Raw genomic sequence first — 18,611 nt, 5'->3', positions numbered from 1 at the left:
AACTAAATTAAACGATTAACATAAATATTATAATAACTTATAGTAAAACTGAGCAGAGCTGCCTGAAAGCAGTCCCTAAATTATTATCTGCGACAACACCCAAGATCATGCCATTTCTCACAATCATACCTTGGCGTATAAAAGAAATGCCATTCCTGGATACCTGGATAAAACATTCCATAACTTCATATATATTATATTGTATTTTCCTTCACTGTGTAGCTGAGTTTGTCATCGTTTTCTATTGCCAGCCATGTTCTGTAAATGGAGGCTAATAGGCAAAGTGCAGTGTATTCAGTAATATTACTGGCAGGAAGTCTGCTGTGCATAGAAAAAAACCTACCTCTCCCTGGGTATAATGCAACTCATTTTAATGAATCTTTAAATGACATCCGGCTGAGGGTATAAAACTGATGCTAGTATTTGGGGTTTCCATATACATTATTTGCACTCAATGGACCATTTACTATGCATCCCTATAAGCAACGGGCAGTGCTGAGTATCTGCAGCAGTTGGAATGAGTACAATGCATCCTTCAGGACAGTAATAAGAGATGGTTATATTACTGTTATTTCCAAACCAGACTGTAAACTAGACCATCTGCTTCCATAAGGACTGACATGTCCGTAATCTCTGTAGCATCTGAAGGAAACAGAAGTATGATTAGTGATCGGCTGGGCATTGCAGGGGATTACAGAGTTGGAGATGCAGCAGAATCCTCATCTCTGCAGATGGCAGGTAAACAGTGTGGGCTGACAGTGGCACGTATACGTATTTATTACTAATAACAGTTACCACTGTTGTCATGGTGACTAGGGGACCGATTCAAAGTTGTACGCAATCATGATGTTTGCGTATAGCTCCAATGGCAGGAGGATTGCGCATGACCCATTCTGCGTGGTCGCTTAGTGTTCCCTACAGCGTAGCCTGAATGACAGGCTGTGGCCCTTTGGGGGAGGAGAGGAGACGTAGCAGTGGATCACAAAAGCATGCGGAGCATCTAATAACACAAGACTCCTCCTGCAGCGTTAGCATATTTGCACACAGCAGTTGCGTCCAAAGACACAGCTGCTGTGTGTACTGCATCCACCTCTGCATCGCCCCCTATGTGTGCTTTATATTCTGAGCAACGGAGAGCTGACACATGTGCAGTGGGCCACACTCTTGCTGATCTGTTCATCCTGCCTGAATGAGAAATAACTAGATCTTTGGCCAATGTTTCAAATGCATTCGTCCAAAATGTTTGTGAGGTGTGCAGGACTGCAAACTGTTTGTGAGGGCACCAATGGCAGCACAAGCAGATTGAGAAGGATAGGGTTTTTATCCCTGCTGATCAGTCTGGATCTTTTCATTAATCAGTCATGCAAATTGCATTAGATGCTCATATACAGCAAATGACAATTTCTGGACAAATTAGTCTTACAAATCGGCTGAAAAAAATAGGCAATGCCCAGTTTAGGTATTACATGGGAGGTAGTTATTTGACCGGCGGCTGCATGGCCGCGGGTCTCAATCCCAACACAGAAATCCCGGCAAGGGATTTAACATAGGCGTCTAAATGCTGGCGCCTATGTTAATCCCAATGCCAACTGGACGCTGGACCGATCGTCCTCACCCGGGGGTAAGTATACACTTAGCCGGGGATGGGGGGGGTTAGGGTTAGGTACCCCCCCCGAGAGGGTTAGGTTGTGGGGAAGGGGGGTTAGGTTTAGGCACTAACGGGGGGAGGTTGAGGTTAGGCACCCCTAAGGGTGGGTTGGGGGGGGGGAGGAGTTAGGGATAGTATACTTACCTGCGCTGTCAGGATTTTGAACCATCAGGCTGCCGGCATCGGGATTTGAACCGCCGGGCTGTAGTCCTGCAGTCATTCATACTGGTTCCGTTTTGTATACCTACATTTTACCTTGGTTCAGGTTGGGTAGTCTATTGGTTAGACTATTACTGGCAAAATGGGTGTAGTACATTATGTCACTTAACTGCGCACACGCAAACTTAAGTTTTCTAAGCCGTTCACAATTTCTTATGGCATCACTAATACATGAGAAGGGGTTTGTGTTCCCTGGGCATCTAAGGGTGAAAACTGGAAGTTGAACTAAAGTGATCACAAAAAGGGGAGGTTTCATGAATGTGTCACCGGCATGTCGGGAACGCTGCTGCGTTCCAAATCACAAATCCACAGCTTCAGGCCATGTTTAGTTAGATTTGAGGAGAGTAGCTAGAGTAAACCCTAACGTGCCTCAAATGTTGATGGTGCGACAATCCTCCATAAAGTACTAACAACTCTTACTTCACTGTCACTTAATCATTTTATTAATTTATAACAGTCCTCTTTGCCATAAGCTCCTTCATAATGCAGGTGAATGAGAGGTAGGAAACTGATTCATCTGACAGTTACTTAAAAGCCTAATACAATGTCCCCTTCCAAAGTAGCTCTGCTGGAATGATAATGATAGTAAAGTTTTTTTCTGTTTCTCACACAGGGCCCTTATTAAATAAAGTGACCATAGGCCTGATTCAGCAAGGAACGCACGGATGCAGGTGCACGCACCCGTCCGCTGCGAGAATATGCTAATCAATGAATACGCACGGAGATCGCAGCACAAGATGCAGACGCCCAGCTCCATACTATGCCGCACATTTCCCTTTACTCACAGCCTGATCAGCACGCAAGATAGCGTAAACATCGAGAACCATCGGACTCATTAGCATAATCGTAGTTGACCTGACCTGCCGCAGGATTTTGTCCGCTTCCTGTGTACAGCTTACGGTATGGCTGCGTATGCTGCCGCACTGCCTTAATTATGCACGCCCCTATAATGGCGTTATAACGCCTGCGTTTGACTGACCACCACCCGTCACCACCCACAAATGGCACTACCTGTCAATCAATATCAGAGGGGTCTGCGTACCCTAGCCCGATCGCACTGACTAGTTCGTGAACGCGCAGTGCGATGCATGCGCAGTGCACAAACATCGGCCAAGTGCGTGCGTTCTCTCCTTTGCGTTCCTTGCTGAATCAGGCCCTATGTGCTGTAACACATAGCAACCAATCAGATATTCGCTATTAATAGTTTTCAGATCACCCCAGATGGGCTTCTCTTTCATCCCTTTTAATTACAATTTATACAAATGTATGGTGATATTTGTGCGCAGCAAGTCCCCAGAATCAGCCAGCAGAGTACAAATAAAGGAAGTTTTCACCTAGATGCAATTGTGTAGGATAAAAGATCTTTTGTCTCCATTCAGGCGCTTTCAAGGATTACCATGAAGACCATAAATCCATAAATACCATAAGTTTATAAACTTGGCAAGTGTTCCCTAATTATTATTCTCTGCAGCTCTGTATTCAAGGGTAGTGTACCTCTATTTATGTCCTCATCAGAGATCACAAGGAAATAAAAAGACAAACAGAAAGACTAATAGTGCAGAGATCTAAAAACAAACAAATAATTTTAATTTTCAACGGTTACACTCACATAGTTTTAAAAAACTAACAGGCTGTTATGGTAAAGTGTTTCACCAGATAAGGCAGGAAAACTTGGCTAGATGAGTTGCCTGCCAGGAGGGCAGGATTTCTTGGCTAGATGAGTTGCCTGCCAGGAGGGCAGGATTTCTTGGCTAGATGAGTTGCCTGCCGGGAGGGCAGGATTTCTTGGCTAGATGAGTTGCCTGCCGGGAGGGCAGGATTTCTTGGCTAGATGAGTTGCCTGCCAGGAGAGCAGGATTCCTTGGCTAGATGAGTTGCCTGCCGGGAGGGCAGGATTTCTTGGCTAGATGAGTTGCCTGCCGGGAGGGCAGGATTTCTTGGCTAGATGAGTTACCTGCCGGGAGGGCAGGATTTCTTGGCTAGATGAGTTGCCTGCCAGGAGAGCAGGATTTCTTGGCTAGATGAGTTGTCTGCCAGGAGGGCAGGATTTCTTGGCTAGATGAATTGCCTGCCAGCAGGGCAGGATAACACAGGCTGAAAATAGTTCAGTTGTAAATGTGCAGTTTGATTACACACAGTAGGGCTGAGAAAACTGTAGCTGCTGATTATATAGAGGAAGCACAGACCCAAAGGCTTGGGCCTGCATACACTGAGCACAGCATGTGGATGGTGAACAGTTCAGGTGTAAATGTAGTTTGATTACACACAGTAGGGCTGAGAAAGCTGTAGCTGCTGATTATACAGAGGAAGCACGGACCCAAAGGCTTGGGTCTGCATACACTGAGCACAGCATGTGGATGGTGAAAACAGACAGCAAGCTAACAGCATTCAGAGCAGAGTGGAACAACAGTCTTGAATAATTGAGCTACCTGCTGAAGCCTGGAAGGCAGCGTGGAGGGAGACGGAGAGTGGTAAATAGAAGCAGCGGCTGAAGTGTAGACAATCACAGAGGATAGCTGGAACAACCAGACCGAGCTGTAGGAGGAAACTCTATAACCGGCGAGGGGGAATGAATCTGGAAGCTACAAATAGGAGGAGCAGCCAATCAGCAGCATATGGAGTATGAGTCACTCTCTGCAGCATCCCCGGTGCTTGGTAATCAGCGGAACCGGATTCTGAGTCAGTGTAGGTCCCGAGCCTGTTGGAAACAAGCTGCTGCCACGGCTTGTGACACAGGCATATAAACAGACCCTCTGCTAATGTGGCACAGGTCCTCCCACTACTGCTGAGATGTTAAAAATAGCCAGGATGGAGCCCAGTTCCGGATACTTAGCTTGTCCAAGAAGAGGGGAACAAATGGATGGAATCACTACTAGGTCTGCTACACCAAGTCTGCAGCCACCGCTTAACGCGTTTCGGATTCAAGTTTCTTTGGCAAAAGCGGATATGGCTGCCTTGTATAATAGGTCTTTATATACCCCTCCCAGTCTAAATACATTAATCAAATTTCATTCAGCTGGATCTCATGAGGTGATGTTAATCGCAAACGCTGGAGCCCGATTTGCTTATACCAGCTTCCGTTTTGCGTTCCAAATACCGGATCAAAGATGGCCGCCGCGACTTCCGGTTATGACGATTTCCAGATGCTGATTTCCCAATAGAACTACTTCCAATCATGCGTTCCATTTGTGTTTCAAGTCCATAGCAGCAGAAGTCTTTATGAGTTATAGCAACAAATTTCAGATAAGATCATTTAGGTAAACGGAAATCATCATTAAAATCCTTTGTATACAATCTGGGCTCCATCCTGGCTGTTTTTAACATCTCAACAGTAGTGGGAGGACCTGTGCCACATTAGCAGAGGGTCTGCTTATATGCCTTCTTTTATAATGTCCAAAGAGCATTCCCGAACGGTTAAATTCAAGTAGGCTAAAGGACCTCTGATGTCACAACCATGTGACCCATGATGGCAGGGGAGGAGCAAGGTTGGCTCAAGTTCAGAACATGGGACCTAGCGTGTACCCATGCAGGCCTGCTTCGCTCACCACGCTTCGGGTAAGGTTACTATTCCCAATAGATGTCCACGCGGATAGTAAAACTGCTAGCCCACCAACCTTGCCCCTGCCATCGCAGTTCACATTGTTGTGGCATCAGAGATTCTTTAGCACACTTGATTCCTGCATCAACCCACTCCAACTCCGTAGAGAGTAGAGCAGCTTGCTGGTTCCACCCACTTCTCCAGAGAAAAGCAGTGTGGGGGTTCAATGTTTATGGTGAATCCATCCCAACTTTACAATACTGGCAATTACAACACTGTAGGGCAAGGAGTAGTAAAACAAAGATGCGTTTCACAATACCGTATCCTGCACTTACCACCTGCGCTTCCCACTCTGGCATCTCCTGGGTGACCCAGATAAAATATTGACAAGTATGTATTAGTATAGTGCCTAGCAAGAAAAGCTGGTATCCAAGGTCTGCACCAGAACTAGGCAACAATCTGTGCCTTTACAGCACTAATGAAACTATAAGTTCCAGCATTCCCTGGCTGCCATAAATTTCAGGGATTATATGTAATTCCTTTTTGGTTTGTTGCTTGGTGCAAGTGTGTTTCTTCAAGACGGCTACCTCTGTAACACTCTTGCATCAACCACCTGGCTCCAGCTGAGTCTCTCTCAGTCCAGTTGGTGAACAGGAAACAAGTGTCTTTGCACATACCATGTAATTCCAGCAAGTACATGGAGTGCCAGAGATAGCAGTTGTAATGGCATACAGTGAGCAGTGTTGAAAAGAATGGGTGTCAAGCCTTCTCATATGATAATAAATAAGGGACTTAATTAACACATTCCGACCACCATTCACCTAGTAACATAGTAGGCAGTAGTTTCACTTGGCAGAATAAATAAAATTCTTGTATTATATGACACTGGCACTCCCAGAGAGAGCACCCATGTTTACACATGCCAACTTACATGCAAGAGTAGCTCACATGGTCCAGAAGATGCCTGTTTGTTTAGGAATATAAGCAATGACATCATTCTACAACAGAGGTTCAACCAGACTTGTGCCCTTTGTGTCACCTACTGCCCCCTATATTCCCTCCAACTTCCTGCCCCCTGTATCCCTTCCAGCCTCTTGTCTTTTCAACCTACTGCCCCATGTCTCTCCAGCTTCCTGGCCCTTGTGTCTCTCAGCCTCAACCCCCTCCCCTGTGTCTCTCAGCCTCAACTCCCTCCCTTGTGTCTCTCAGCCTCAACCCCCTCACCCTGTGTCCCTTAGCCTCACCCTATGGTAGAGGGTGTGGTGTACCGGCTATGAATTTCTTAATGTTACTCCATACCGCCTCGTACCGCCATACTTGCACTGCTGGGTGGAACTAGTGGTGGTGTGGCTAGAGCATTGCAACGGGACCCGTCACAAGATACCCAGCAGGTGGCGCCTGGCGGCATTATAATGAGTCAGTCTGACTCATTCTAGTATGCCACCATGGACCGTACCAAAGAAGCGATGTGTCTGATCAGAGAAGAGGAGGAGGGGCCTCTTACCCTCCTCTCTCCCCGGCTCTTAAGTTGGCCACACACTAGACAATTTTCTGCACGATTTCAAAGCTTTGGAAAGATGCATCGTTCAAATGCGTGCAGTTTCCACAAGTGATAATGATCCGAATCGCGGTCACGCAGTTCGTTTGTCATATCTTCAGATCTTACCTACTGCGGGTAAGATCTGGCAATCTCCTTAACGATGCACTGGAAATCATCAATGACACATGATAGGTCGTTAGTCACATTGCACAGTTTAGCAAGATATCGTCTGTCCAGGAGTGCCGGCGAGTTGCCCATGGAGTTCAAGGGAAATCGTTGACGACATTGCAGCTTTTGCGAGTTGTTTAGTGTGTGTGGCCAGCTTTACTCTCTGCCAGTGCCTCATTTAAGACAATCCTACTCTTGCTGCCAGCTCTGGGGCTCTGACATCACAATCGCAGTGCAAAAAGGAGAGGAGTTGCCGTCCTCCACTCGCTGCAGTTCTAGTGTGGGTCCAGGTAAGTATATTGTAATAAATATAATCTTAAAATATTTTAAATAACTGATGCAGCACTCGTGAAGGGATTTTGTAATACCACCAACATTTTACTGTATATAGGGCAAGGTGTTGCTCCATGCAAAACACATTGTAGCAAAGTATAAGAATAGCAACTTTTCAAAGCCTCCAAATGAACCCAGTCTGAGTCATTTGTCCTGCAACAAACCTCACAATGTATCCATGTAACAAAGGTATATAACAGTTTCAACGCATAGTTGAGAGTAACTGAAATATATTACATATGTATGAGCCTCATATCACGCGGCCTTTCTTCTGTTTCCCTCCTGTTCAGCCTTGATAAAAGGGCACATAGTCGTCCTGAAATTTCGGTACAAGAACTGATAAGATGAGACTCATACATATGGCCGCTCCTTCCTATTGAAAGGAGTTCCAGAGGGCGAAGAAGGATGCACACTGATCCCTCTTCCTCAGTGGCCCTCTCTGTGCACATACATGCATGAACTTGTGGATGTGCGCTTGCACTGTAAACTGTCACTGATAGTAATTAGCGGTGAAAGTGTAGGTGATAGGACTCACTGGACAGCTGCTTTTTGGAGTAGCTGTTCCACAACCAGAACAATACTCAATTGTACTGATAATGCATAGTCTCCTATATGAGAGCACAAGGCTGTAGCCAGAGAAATCAGAAAGTCACGGGGTGCCTTATTGCTTATAATAAACATTTTCATAATGAACACTTAAGTGATTACGGTACATTTAGAACTCTGTGTTTAAGGACATTATTTGTAGGAGTTTATACATAGCTTTAGATCTTACAATCCATTTTTGTTGGATAAAACAGTGGCTCTACTTTTGCAATGTAGTTTGGCCGCTCAAAATCCTGTGCTATTGATGCCTATAGCTTATGTGAAACTTAAGCTGGGTACACATTAGACAATGTGTACCCAGCCAATCTATAGTGCGCAGACCCAGCGGGGTGCCGGCATCGACATGTGCATACAGACTTGGCGATAGCGACAGCGGGCGGGTAGTGGGGGCCATGCTGCATTAGGCAGCATGGCATCGCTAGCAACATCCTCAGATCTTTCTGCATGTACAAAAGATTTGAGGATGCGACTGACGACTGGAGGGTGCGTGCATCAACATCGTGCGTACGCACTGGACAATATGAACGATTTGTTGTTCTGATGCGCCGAAATCGGCCAAATCGCTCAAGATATCGTCTAGTTTACTAACAACCACCATCCATGCAGTTGGAAAAAAATATACTGAAAAATAGATTCTGCATGCAAAACATTTTCTACCTATGTATCCATGTATAAACATAGGATACATGTTCATTGTTTTTCCTCTTCAGTAGGAAAGCCCTTTGACATTCCTCACATTTCCTCCGATGATTCTCTGCCCTCTATGCTTGGTTTCATATTCTGAGGGTTCAGGGAGTCCCATATCTTGGCTCTGTGTGTCCAGTGCCAAGCGTGAGAGAATTTCTGGAGAGGTGCCAGCGTTAAGAAGGCGAAAATCCTGATGTTCTATAATTAGGCTCAGAACATGGTCCTGTCTGTGCCTCTGGCATACCAGCAGAGAAATATCTGCTTAAATAAACACTGAGTAGACAAGTAGGCTGCTATGGGTTTCTGTAGTGCACTTGGATTAGGAGTGAAGTTGGGTACACACTAGGTGCTGGTGTGTACGGCCGAACCGTCAACCTATCTGACGATTGGTAAATGTTTACACACTTACCAATTCGTCTGCCCAATGTGCCGAGCTTGACAGCTCAAATGTGCGGGCATTTAAATAGCCCGCCCAGTTGAGCTATCAATCACCAATGGGTCCCGCAGCATGTGTACGGGTGATCGGCGGGTCGCCCGTAAACACCAGCAGATGACCGATCTATCTTTTTGATATATTGGCCATCTGCTGTGCTGCACAGCAGATCGGATATGTCTGTGAATGACGTTGTTCACAGACATATCCGCTGTACACACCCGGCGATATATATCTATCAGTGTGTACCCAGCTTTAGGGGCATGGGTCTGTACAGGACGGACTGGACAGCAGGGAAATAAACATAATAACGCTAATGCATTCGCAGCTGCAATCTCTTACGGATTGCAGGTGCTAAAGCCTAGCCGAGCATATGGACGCCAACTGCTGCCATGTCATGTCTCGGTACCATTGACGCACAATGGGCAGTAATGCAGCATGTACTGTAAGTCAAGTCTGACCAGCCGCAAACACTGCAGCTCTCCTGACACACAGAGAGCTCTCATGCTGCAAAGGAAATGAAAATGGCTAATTTGTGCATGCCCATTAAAAGGCGTTTAAACAGTCAAGCGTGACTGCTTTTTCCTAACCTCCCCCCCTTCCCGTTACCACCCACAAACGCTGACTACCCGTCGCTCACTTTGAGAGTGGTTCCTCTGAATGAAAATAATCGCAATGCAATCGTGCATGTGTAGTGTGGCTTTCGTGCATACGCATTTGCAAACAATCGCTCGATTTGCGTATATCTCTGAATCAGGCCCAGAGTGTGTGGACCCTCTTAGAACATCCTCTGCAAAGACATTAACATCAAAGATTTTACCTAATGATATTTGTCTACTATGAATGTAGCAGCCATTTTGAAATCTTTTTTTTTTATGTTAACTTGGGCTCATATAATGAAATGTTATAAAACATTATTATTCCATCACTTAATTAGTTTACACCAGGATAATTTCGGAAATGTTGGTATTAAGCTCAGGGGCAAACAAATATTTCCCAGATGGAAAGGGTCAGGATGACATCTGCCTCTAAGGTGATAAATTTACTAACAATCGAGTCTGATCGAGATGCCAATCTTGGGTGAATTTAGGCATGTTTTTCATCTCGCAAATTACTACAGGCAAACTCTGGTGAGTTTGGGAGAGTTCTCTCTTCTCACTCGTAAAACTCGGGTGAGATCGCAAACTCGAATCTTATCATCATCGGGCAAACTCGGAAGTGCTTTTCACCTAAAATATACAGTTCGCAAATTTACCAAGAATCGAGATGACAATCTCGGGTGAGATGACAACAAACTCTCTGCCAAATTGAAGATTTAAACACTCCCCTCCGGAGCTGCGAGTTTGCCAGAAACATACACAGATCAGTGTGAATTATGTATGTTTCTGCCTGTAAATATAAAAAATAGTGTTTTAAAAAAAAAAAAAAAATATGTAGGCCCCCCTCCCCAAAAGCCATAACTAGCCCCAGACTGGTTATGGCTTTTGGGGAGCCAGTCCTGGTTCCGAAAATTATGGGGAACAAAATGAGTTGGGTTCCACAGTAGTTTAGGAACCAGCACTAGGCTGCAGTGCCAGTCCTGGTTTTAAATATAGGGGGGAATGCGTAGGGGTCCCCCTATATTTAAAACCGGCACTGGACCCAAACAGACCATGGTGTAATGCCACAGCCAGGAAACACTATCACCAGGGCTCCATGGCCAAAGCATTAACACCACAAGCCGGTCAGCCCTTCATTATTCACTAATTTGCTGGTATCCGGACTATAGATCTACAGTAAAAAGGTAGACAATGTCTAGATAGACACCAGGGGGAAAATTTACTAAGATTCGAGATTGGTTGAGTTTAGGCATGATTTTCATCTCGCAAATTTACTAAAGGCAAACTTGACTGAGTTAGAGAGAGATTTCTCTCTTCTCACTCGTAAAACTCGGGTGAGATCGCAAACTCGAATCAACTCACCATTGGGACAACTCGGAAGTACTCTTAACCTAAAAGATACATCTGTCAACCAAGAATTGGGATGACAAGCTCGGGTGAGACTGGAGCAAACTCTCTGCCACACTGACTTTTCAAACTCTCAACCTCCTGAGCTGCGAGTTTGGCAGAAACATACACAAATCATTGTGTTTCTCCCTGTAAATATTAAAAATAGGGTTATTTTTTCTTTTTTTAATGACGTAGGGTCCCCCCTTCCCCCCAAAAGCATAACCAGCCCCGGACTTGTCAACAAGTCCTAGTTCTTAAAATTACGGAGAACAAAATGAGTAGGGTTCCACCGTAATTTAGGAACCAGCATCAGGCTGCAGGGCCAGTCATGGTTTTAAATATAGGGTGAAAAATGCATAGGGGGCCCCCTATATTTAAAACCAACAACGGACCCAAACCGACCATGGCGTAATGCCACAGCCAGGAGACAATATTACTGGGTCTCTTGGGCCAGAGCATTCTACCCCAAGCCGGGCATCTCAAAGGAAGTGGGGACCCCTCAAAAAAGGGGTCCCCACTCTCCAAAAACCCCAGGCTTGGTCTGAATCCCCGCACCCCTGGGCTGTGGGTACAGTGGTAATAAAGTGTTAAATAGTAGTAAACTATTGTATTTTACAATGGAACTACAGGTGCCAGCATGCCTGCCCTTTGTCACTCGTGGAACTACAAGTGCCAGCAGGCAGCCGGCACCCGTCCCCACACTGTAAAATAAATAGTTAAAAAAAGACAGTACACACACCGTCTACAGTAAAAGTTTATTACATACACCTATCCCACTCACAAAAAGGTTAAATAGCTCTTATGTTTCATATATAAATTGATCAATGAAAAAAAAATAAAAATTTGGGGGTCATTTTTGGAAAAAAAATAGTTTTATCGAATAAAAATCTGAGGGCAGCTGTGAAAGTATGCTAATGCTTGCCAAAGCTCAGCCAGCATAAAGACCCCCACTGCTGCTTTCTCATATGCATCCAATGTCCCTCTTTTGGGTAAACATCGGTACCATCGATACACATTGGTCAGTAACGCAGCATTTACAACAAGTCTGACCAGCTGCAAACACTGCAAGTAGCTCTAATGTTACGTATGCAATCGCACTGGCAAATTTATGCACGCCCATGAAATGGCATTCAAACGGACAGACATGTCTGTGTTCTTATGACCACCCCCATATGCTGACAGCCTGTCACTCACTTGCAATTAATTCCTCTGTGTCCGTAATCACAATGCATTCACTGCGCATGTGCAATGGCAAACAATCGCTCGATCTGCGTCCGTAATTGCCATTGTGTACGCTGCTAAATCAGGCCCTATGTCCCCTACCACATGCACACATACACACCCTAGAGTTCTTTTTTTTTTTTTGGGGGGGGGGGATTTATAGACCTACCAGTATACCTTTGGAGTGTGGGAGGAAACCGGAGTACCCAGAGGAAATTTGCGCAAGCACGGAGAGAATATGTAACCTCCACACAGGGCTGTGGTGGGAATCGAACCCAAGACCTCAGTGCTGTGAAATGTTAACCATTACATACAATATAAACTTTTTTTTTTTTTGTTAACTATATAAAATATAATAATACTTCTACTTCTTGCAGGACTTCACAGTCCTGCAAAAAGATCAGCCAGCAACAGGGGGACTCACTGCTGGCTAGGAGGGGGAGATCCCAGACATTATGCTACCCCTGTAAGACTCATTCTGTTTTTATTATTTTATGCTTTAGTTTTTTCTTTCAGTTGATTCACATTTTAAGTGTTTATATTTATTATCATACTTTTTAGTGACAACAGCCTAGTCATTGTCTGAGGAACTGAAGAGCTCATTCAGACCCGCTCGCTAAGATGCATACTCTCGCTGCTGCCGATGGCATGCATTGTGTATGCATTGTGCGCATGCGTATGTATCGCAGTGCTCATACCTTAGCGAAAGTTCACAATGCACTCGCTCGCTGCACATAGACACCCCAGCAGAGTGAGTGACAGGGGAAGCTGTTTGTAGGTGGTAACGGGCTGGCCAATAAAAACGGGGAATGGAGGTGCAAACTCAGGCGTGCCTGAGCATCTCAACGGCGTTTTAGAGGTGTGCATAATTAAAAGACAGCATCATAGTACACGTCACCTGGCTTGTTTTTACACTGAAGTGCTCTCAGTGCTTGCGGTAGGGTATGGTCAATCTCAAGCGCTGCGATAGCATACGATGTTGCCCGATGTACCGATGGTTGCATACACTTCCTGGACATGACGTGCACAAGTGGGCGTCTTAAAATAGGCTGGTGGGTGTCTGTATACACTATGTGATCGCTCTCTAAGAAATACTGGGCGTGCTAGTACATTGCTGTGCAGTAGCAGTGCCTACGCAATTTGCATACACATCGTGCGAGCGATCGCATCTGTATCAGGCCCTGAGTTCCAAGCAGGGGCATTGGTGCCAGAATCGACTGCGCATGCGTGGGGCTCCGAAAAAATGGTGGCCATGCCCTATTCTCGGGGACATCTCAACTGCACATGCGCTAGCTTCCTGCCTCTCTCTCTCCCTAACTCCCTTTCTTTCTCCCTTTCCTCCCTCTGTCTCACTCCCTGTCCGTCCCTCTCTTCCCCCTCCTGTCACTCTCCCCCTCTCTCTATCCCTTCCTCCTCCTCCCTCTCTCTCTCTATCTCCCTCCCTGTCCCTTCCTCCCTCTCTCACCCTTTCCCCCCTCTCTCTCTATATATTATATATATATATATATTATATATATATATTATATATATATATATATATAACTCTAACTATATATTTGTCTACATATTTCTATCTATCTTGATTTATATATCTATCTTATCTTATGTTGGGTAAACCGTAAGCAGAGATCTCAATGTATATGGTTCACTTGTCGCATGCTAATGCAGTGACCACTGGATATGACTATCTTCACTCCTTACTAGCTAGCAGACTCCCCTCTGGCATTCACCCAGAACTGGAGACGCTCCCGGATCAGGGACTAGCTTGAAACGCCCAATGCCGTAGGTACTGGCCTGGCTCTCCCAAGGGGTCAGCTCCACACTGCTCTCCAACTTGTCTCTGCTGCACACTTCTCGCTGAGAAATGCTCTCCAGCTACAGCAGGGGTTAGCGGTCCTGCCTGTGAGCTTTACAGTGACCGCCTGCCGGCTATCACACTCCCAGGAAGATCTGACTGAATTCTCACAGTCAGCCTCCTGGCTCTGTGGTTGATGCTAGATCCAGTTGGCAAAAGGACCTCTGACGTCACAACCATGTGACCACTATGTCAGGGCCGGTTAGCTGTTACTATCCATATTGGCATAAAAGGGGAACATAAACCTGTGGCCAGCAAAATGAGCCACTGCGCCCGAAGCGTAGGGAGTGAAGTGAGCCCACGAGGGGACACATTTGGACCCCTGTTCTGACCCTTGGTCATCCCCCTGTTGTCACGAGTCGCATGGTTGTGATTTCAGAGGTCCTGTAAACCACTTCACTTTAGACCTAACCCTTTGTGTAGTCCATGCAGTGAGCATCCATCTTGGTTGAGGCCCTAGGTAATTAGCTCCTTAGATCTTTGGGACTTTACAGGCCAGGAGAGTATGGGGGCAACAAACAGCTTGAGCAGTGCCCTCTCTTATGACACTTCGGGCACGTTAATTAAAAAAATCTAAATATCTTCAAACAACAGGCAAATATAAATTAAAAACAGGATTATTTTTTGTTATATAAATTAGATTTTGTGACTGCTTTTGATCTACGTTAACTTCTAACTTAGAGATGGTGCAAATACAGTTATGTGTCCAATATCCTAATCCTATGTGTCTCAGCTTTTCTACTGTGATAGTGCAGTTATTGGAACAGCGACGCCCCCATTCCCATATGTACCAGATAAATATGGAGGTTCAGGACTTGCATAGGCTGGGTTCCATTTTTGCCGCTCACTGAAATATTCATATTTTATGCATATGCATATTCTTGAAAGTAAATGTTTGTAACTAAAGTCCTGTAGGTTATACAGACGTGTAAAAATGTACAATAGAACAACATGAAACCCTACAAATAACATACGTTTTTTCAGGGGTCACAGTGGACGCAGTCTGCATTAGCTCTGGACACCAAATTAATCCTGAGGCTTCCACTAGCACAGCTGAGGATCAGAAAGGGGCTGCCGAGGTCCCCTGGGATGTAGAGACAAAACAGCTAATAAACGAGTCTGCTAATAAGAACATTAAAACAAGAGAACAGAGACCACATAAATCTGCATCTAAGGCCTTTCCTAGACTGTGTATGAATCCGGCCTCCAGCATTGCGAATAATGAAGGGGAGGAAAAGCAAAGGATGGATACAGCTTCGGCTACAGGGGCAAACAGGTAACTTTTTTTTCCATGACCTTTTTGTTTTTATACAGGTTTATATGGTGCACATCAACTGCTTAATATAAAGTCTGTAGTAGTTATCAAGTAGAGGTTATAGTCTTGTCAATCTTTAAAGAACGTTTTTAATATTCAGAAGGTCCTAAAAGGATTGACAGCTCCAATCTGTAAAAAGAATGCCAGTAGAATATAAAATAGCAAATCAAGTGAGCCCTATCTTCTCTCTATGGAATATATCCATAACATTTTGCCGTGGCAGATAAGCACTACTCAGCTCCCCAGTCATACTATCTGGCATTGGTAAGAGGACTCTTACCGCTTCTTCAGCCATTCTTGGGGCATGTGCAGAGGAACTGGAAGTCAAGACTTTGTCTTCCACAGAAAATATTTAAAAATAAGTAAAAAAAAAATTCTAAATATTACAAAAGAAATTTGTGTAATTAGATTTGAAGAAAAATTTTAATTAATAAAGCCTATTCTTTCCTATCGCCATATATTGTGATGACCAGGATTAAGGTGATAACAGGATAATTGCTTTGCGTTGAGAAGCTCTCACCAGAGGTAGCCACTGAAGGCTGTTGCTGGCGAAACCTGGCAATAGCTATTGCCGACCAGGGGGTTGGCAAAGTAGGGAGAAGCCCTATTTACAGCAAAAACTCTATTTTCCCTCTTATAAATAGTCCTGTAAACATTTTGCATATCTTAAAAAAATTCCAACTGTTTAGATTATTTCTTTTTTCGCTGAGACCTTTTTCAGAGCTTGGTAAATAGTTAATCTCATCATCATGCCCCTGCCCACTTCATGTGAGTAGTGGTTGGTATCTGAGAAGGTTGACTACTCTCTCGGGATCAACAAGAATACTCCCAAAATTGTGAGTCTCCCAGAAATTCCAGGAGAGTAGGTAAGAATGTTTTCACCTTAACCTAAGAAATGTATTTAAATTATATTTAATCTATCTATCTATTGTGGCAGTATCACCAAATATGACGATAGTGAGCCATGGATTCTGTGTGGGGCCGGAGGGATCCGCCCACACAGGGTAGTTAAACTAAGTTTTGCCACACCTAGGGGCTACCTTGTGGAAAGAGCCCAGGTGTGGGCTGATGAGAAGGCAAACCAGTCAGGCTGCCATTGTAGACAGTCTAAGTGTGACTGTGGCAGCCAGAGAGCCCAGTGAAGCTAAGCCAAGTCATTGGGGGCCAGGGGGCCTGAGTCCAGACCTGCAGGAGGCATGGAGGACCACAAACCTCAGACTGTGTCACGTTGAAGCAGCTAAGTTGAAGGCTAAGGAAGCCAGTGTCCATACCTGTGTGAAGGCTAGGAGGCCAGTATTGTTACCTGTGGACGACAGGACTAATGACTAAGTTGCACTTGCAGACTAGCTGCCTACTGTAGTCAGGTGCGAAGAAGTGAGGTAGTGCCCTGCATGGGGGCTAGGATGTTTGTTGTTTTTTCCATTTGATTTATGCTCACAGTAAAGCACCATTTATTTTAATTTTAACCTACAAAGCTGCGTATGGATCTCTTATTATGCACCTACTCACTGCACCACTGACCTCTCTACCAAGCTAATTATCCCACAATGTCACACTATCTACTAGCTGAAGTACCCAGCGTTGCCCGAGTTTAAATCTTCAAGTTATTACATTTTATTATGTTATGTTATCTAAATCCATACAGCGTAAGGGCCAGAACAGGCTCACTGGGTTAAAGTTATGCCCGGCTCCAATTTTACCAGTGTGTGTATGCCTTGACAAATGGCCGTAGGCTCTTTATTGGCCATTGTCCACGTTCTAATGTATAGATTATGATGTGACTTGTTACTGCACTGTTTATGCACAAACTGCCCAGAGCGCTTTATGAATGTATTCTAAGTAAAACTACTGGTACAAGTTATTGCATTGTATGTGTGTCTATGAGGATTAGTGCAGCAGCAGCATTAAAAAATTACAGCACAGCGAAGCTCCCAGAGCGGGACGGATGCAATACTTACCTTTAGGGTTCTCCAATGTCTGTGTTTTAATGTATGGATTATAATGTGACTTGCTTACTCATAAACAGCCCAAAGTGCCATATGAATATATTTTAAGAATAATCACTGGTACACATCATTGTATTATATAAGCGTCTATGAGGACTCGTGCGGCAGTGTGAGTACGGCACAGTGCGGCTCCCAAACAGCAGCCGGGACGGACGCTATACTTACCTTTGGAGAATAGTTAAGCTGACTCTGTAAAATATAGAGCAATGTTCAGTACCATCTGGACAATCTCAAACTGATTCCGTCTAACAGTTACTGTCATCAGTCCGTATTAGTTTTTGAGGAAAGGTTAGGTGTGTACATGCGGCTGTATCACAGCAGGAACTAATGTATATACAAAACGGGGGAGACTAAGCTAAAAATAGGAGACAGTATTATCACACAATAGCGAATGTGACTAATGATTTATTTAACATTTACACAGTAATAGTGGTTACTTTAAAAAAAATTAATTTGGAGAAGGATGCTTTATAAATAAAATATCTGTATATAAAGGCTATGCAAGAGACTGAGTTATAGTACCACTAAGCATTTTCTTACTTTGAAACTATCTAAAAACAATCCTTTATGGCAAAATTCCGCTCCACCCTCCTGGACCAGTAGAATGTGTTATGATGATTGTTACAATATAATATTCTGCTACAGTGATGTGTCAGTTGTTAAACACTTTTGTAACAGTTTCCTGGTGGGCAATTGAAACTTTATGTGTATAAACAGAGGAGATCACCTGTAAAGTAACACTGGCAATTGGTATATTGATGACAATGAATAAGTACATCATTAGAATCAGACTATTATGCCATTAGAATTCATATTAATTATGAGAACAACAACAAAAACAACGATCATAGTTTGTGTAGAACAAATTTTATTACACTTATTTTCATTCTCTTTCACAATTCTTTATTTTATACTTCACCACATTTTAAAATAAAATTTGGCATTCATACATTTTATTGTATACCAATAAAGTGTTTGACTTTTATTAATGAATTTGGTCCAAGTGCACCCTGGTTACTTCTTACTCTTCTCCTTCTATGCATGCATGCATACC

General features: G+C 44.2%; 1 protein-coding gene across 2 annotated transcripts in view; it reads left to right on the top strand.

The window, feature by feature from the left end:
• MYLK2 (myosin light chain kinase 2) overlaps positions 1 to 18,611 on the top strand; it is a 68,192-nt gene that overhangs the window by 12,329 nt on the left and 37,252 nt on the right. Inside the window, exons 1-2 of one of the 2 annotated variants that reach the window (XM_088467066.1) lie at positions 680 to 738; positions 15,221 to 15,512. In XM_088467066.1, the coding sequence (XP_088323192.1) occupies positions 732 to 738; positions 15,221 to 15,512 (299 nt within the window). In that variant the 5' untranslated portion in view covers positions 680 to 731. Of the gene's footprint in view, positions 1 to 679; positions 739 to 15,220; positions 15,513 to 18,611 lie in introns of those variants that run through there. The other variant, XM_088467067.1, reaches the window with a different exon arrangement.

This window comes from Taudactylus pleione, unplaced genomic scaffold (assembly GCF_031769625.1).
Source record: "Taudactylus pleione unplaced genomic scaffold, aTauple2 ptg000069l, whole genome shotgun sequence".
Taxonomy (NCBI): domain Eukaryota; kingdom Metazoa; phylum Chordata; class Amphibia; order Anura; family Myobatrachidae; genus Taudactylus; species Taudactylus pleione.
This window is presented reverse-complemented; position numbering and strand designations above follow the sequence as displayed.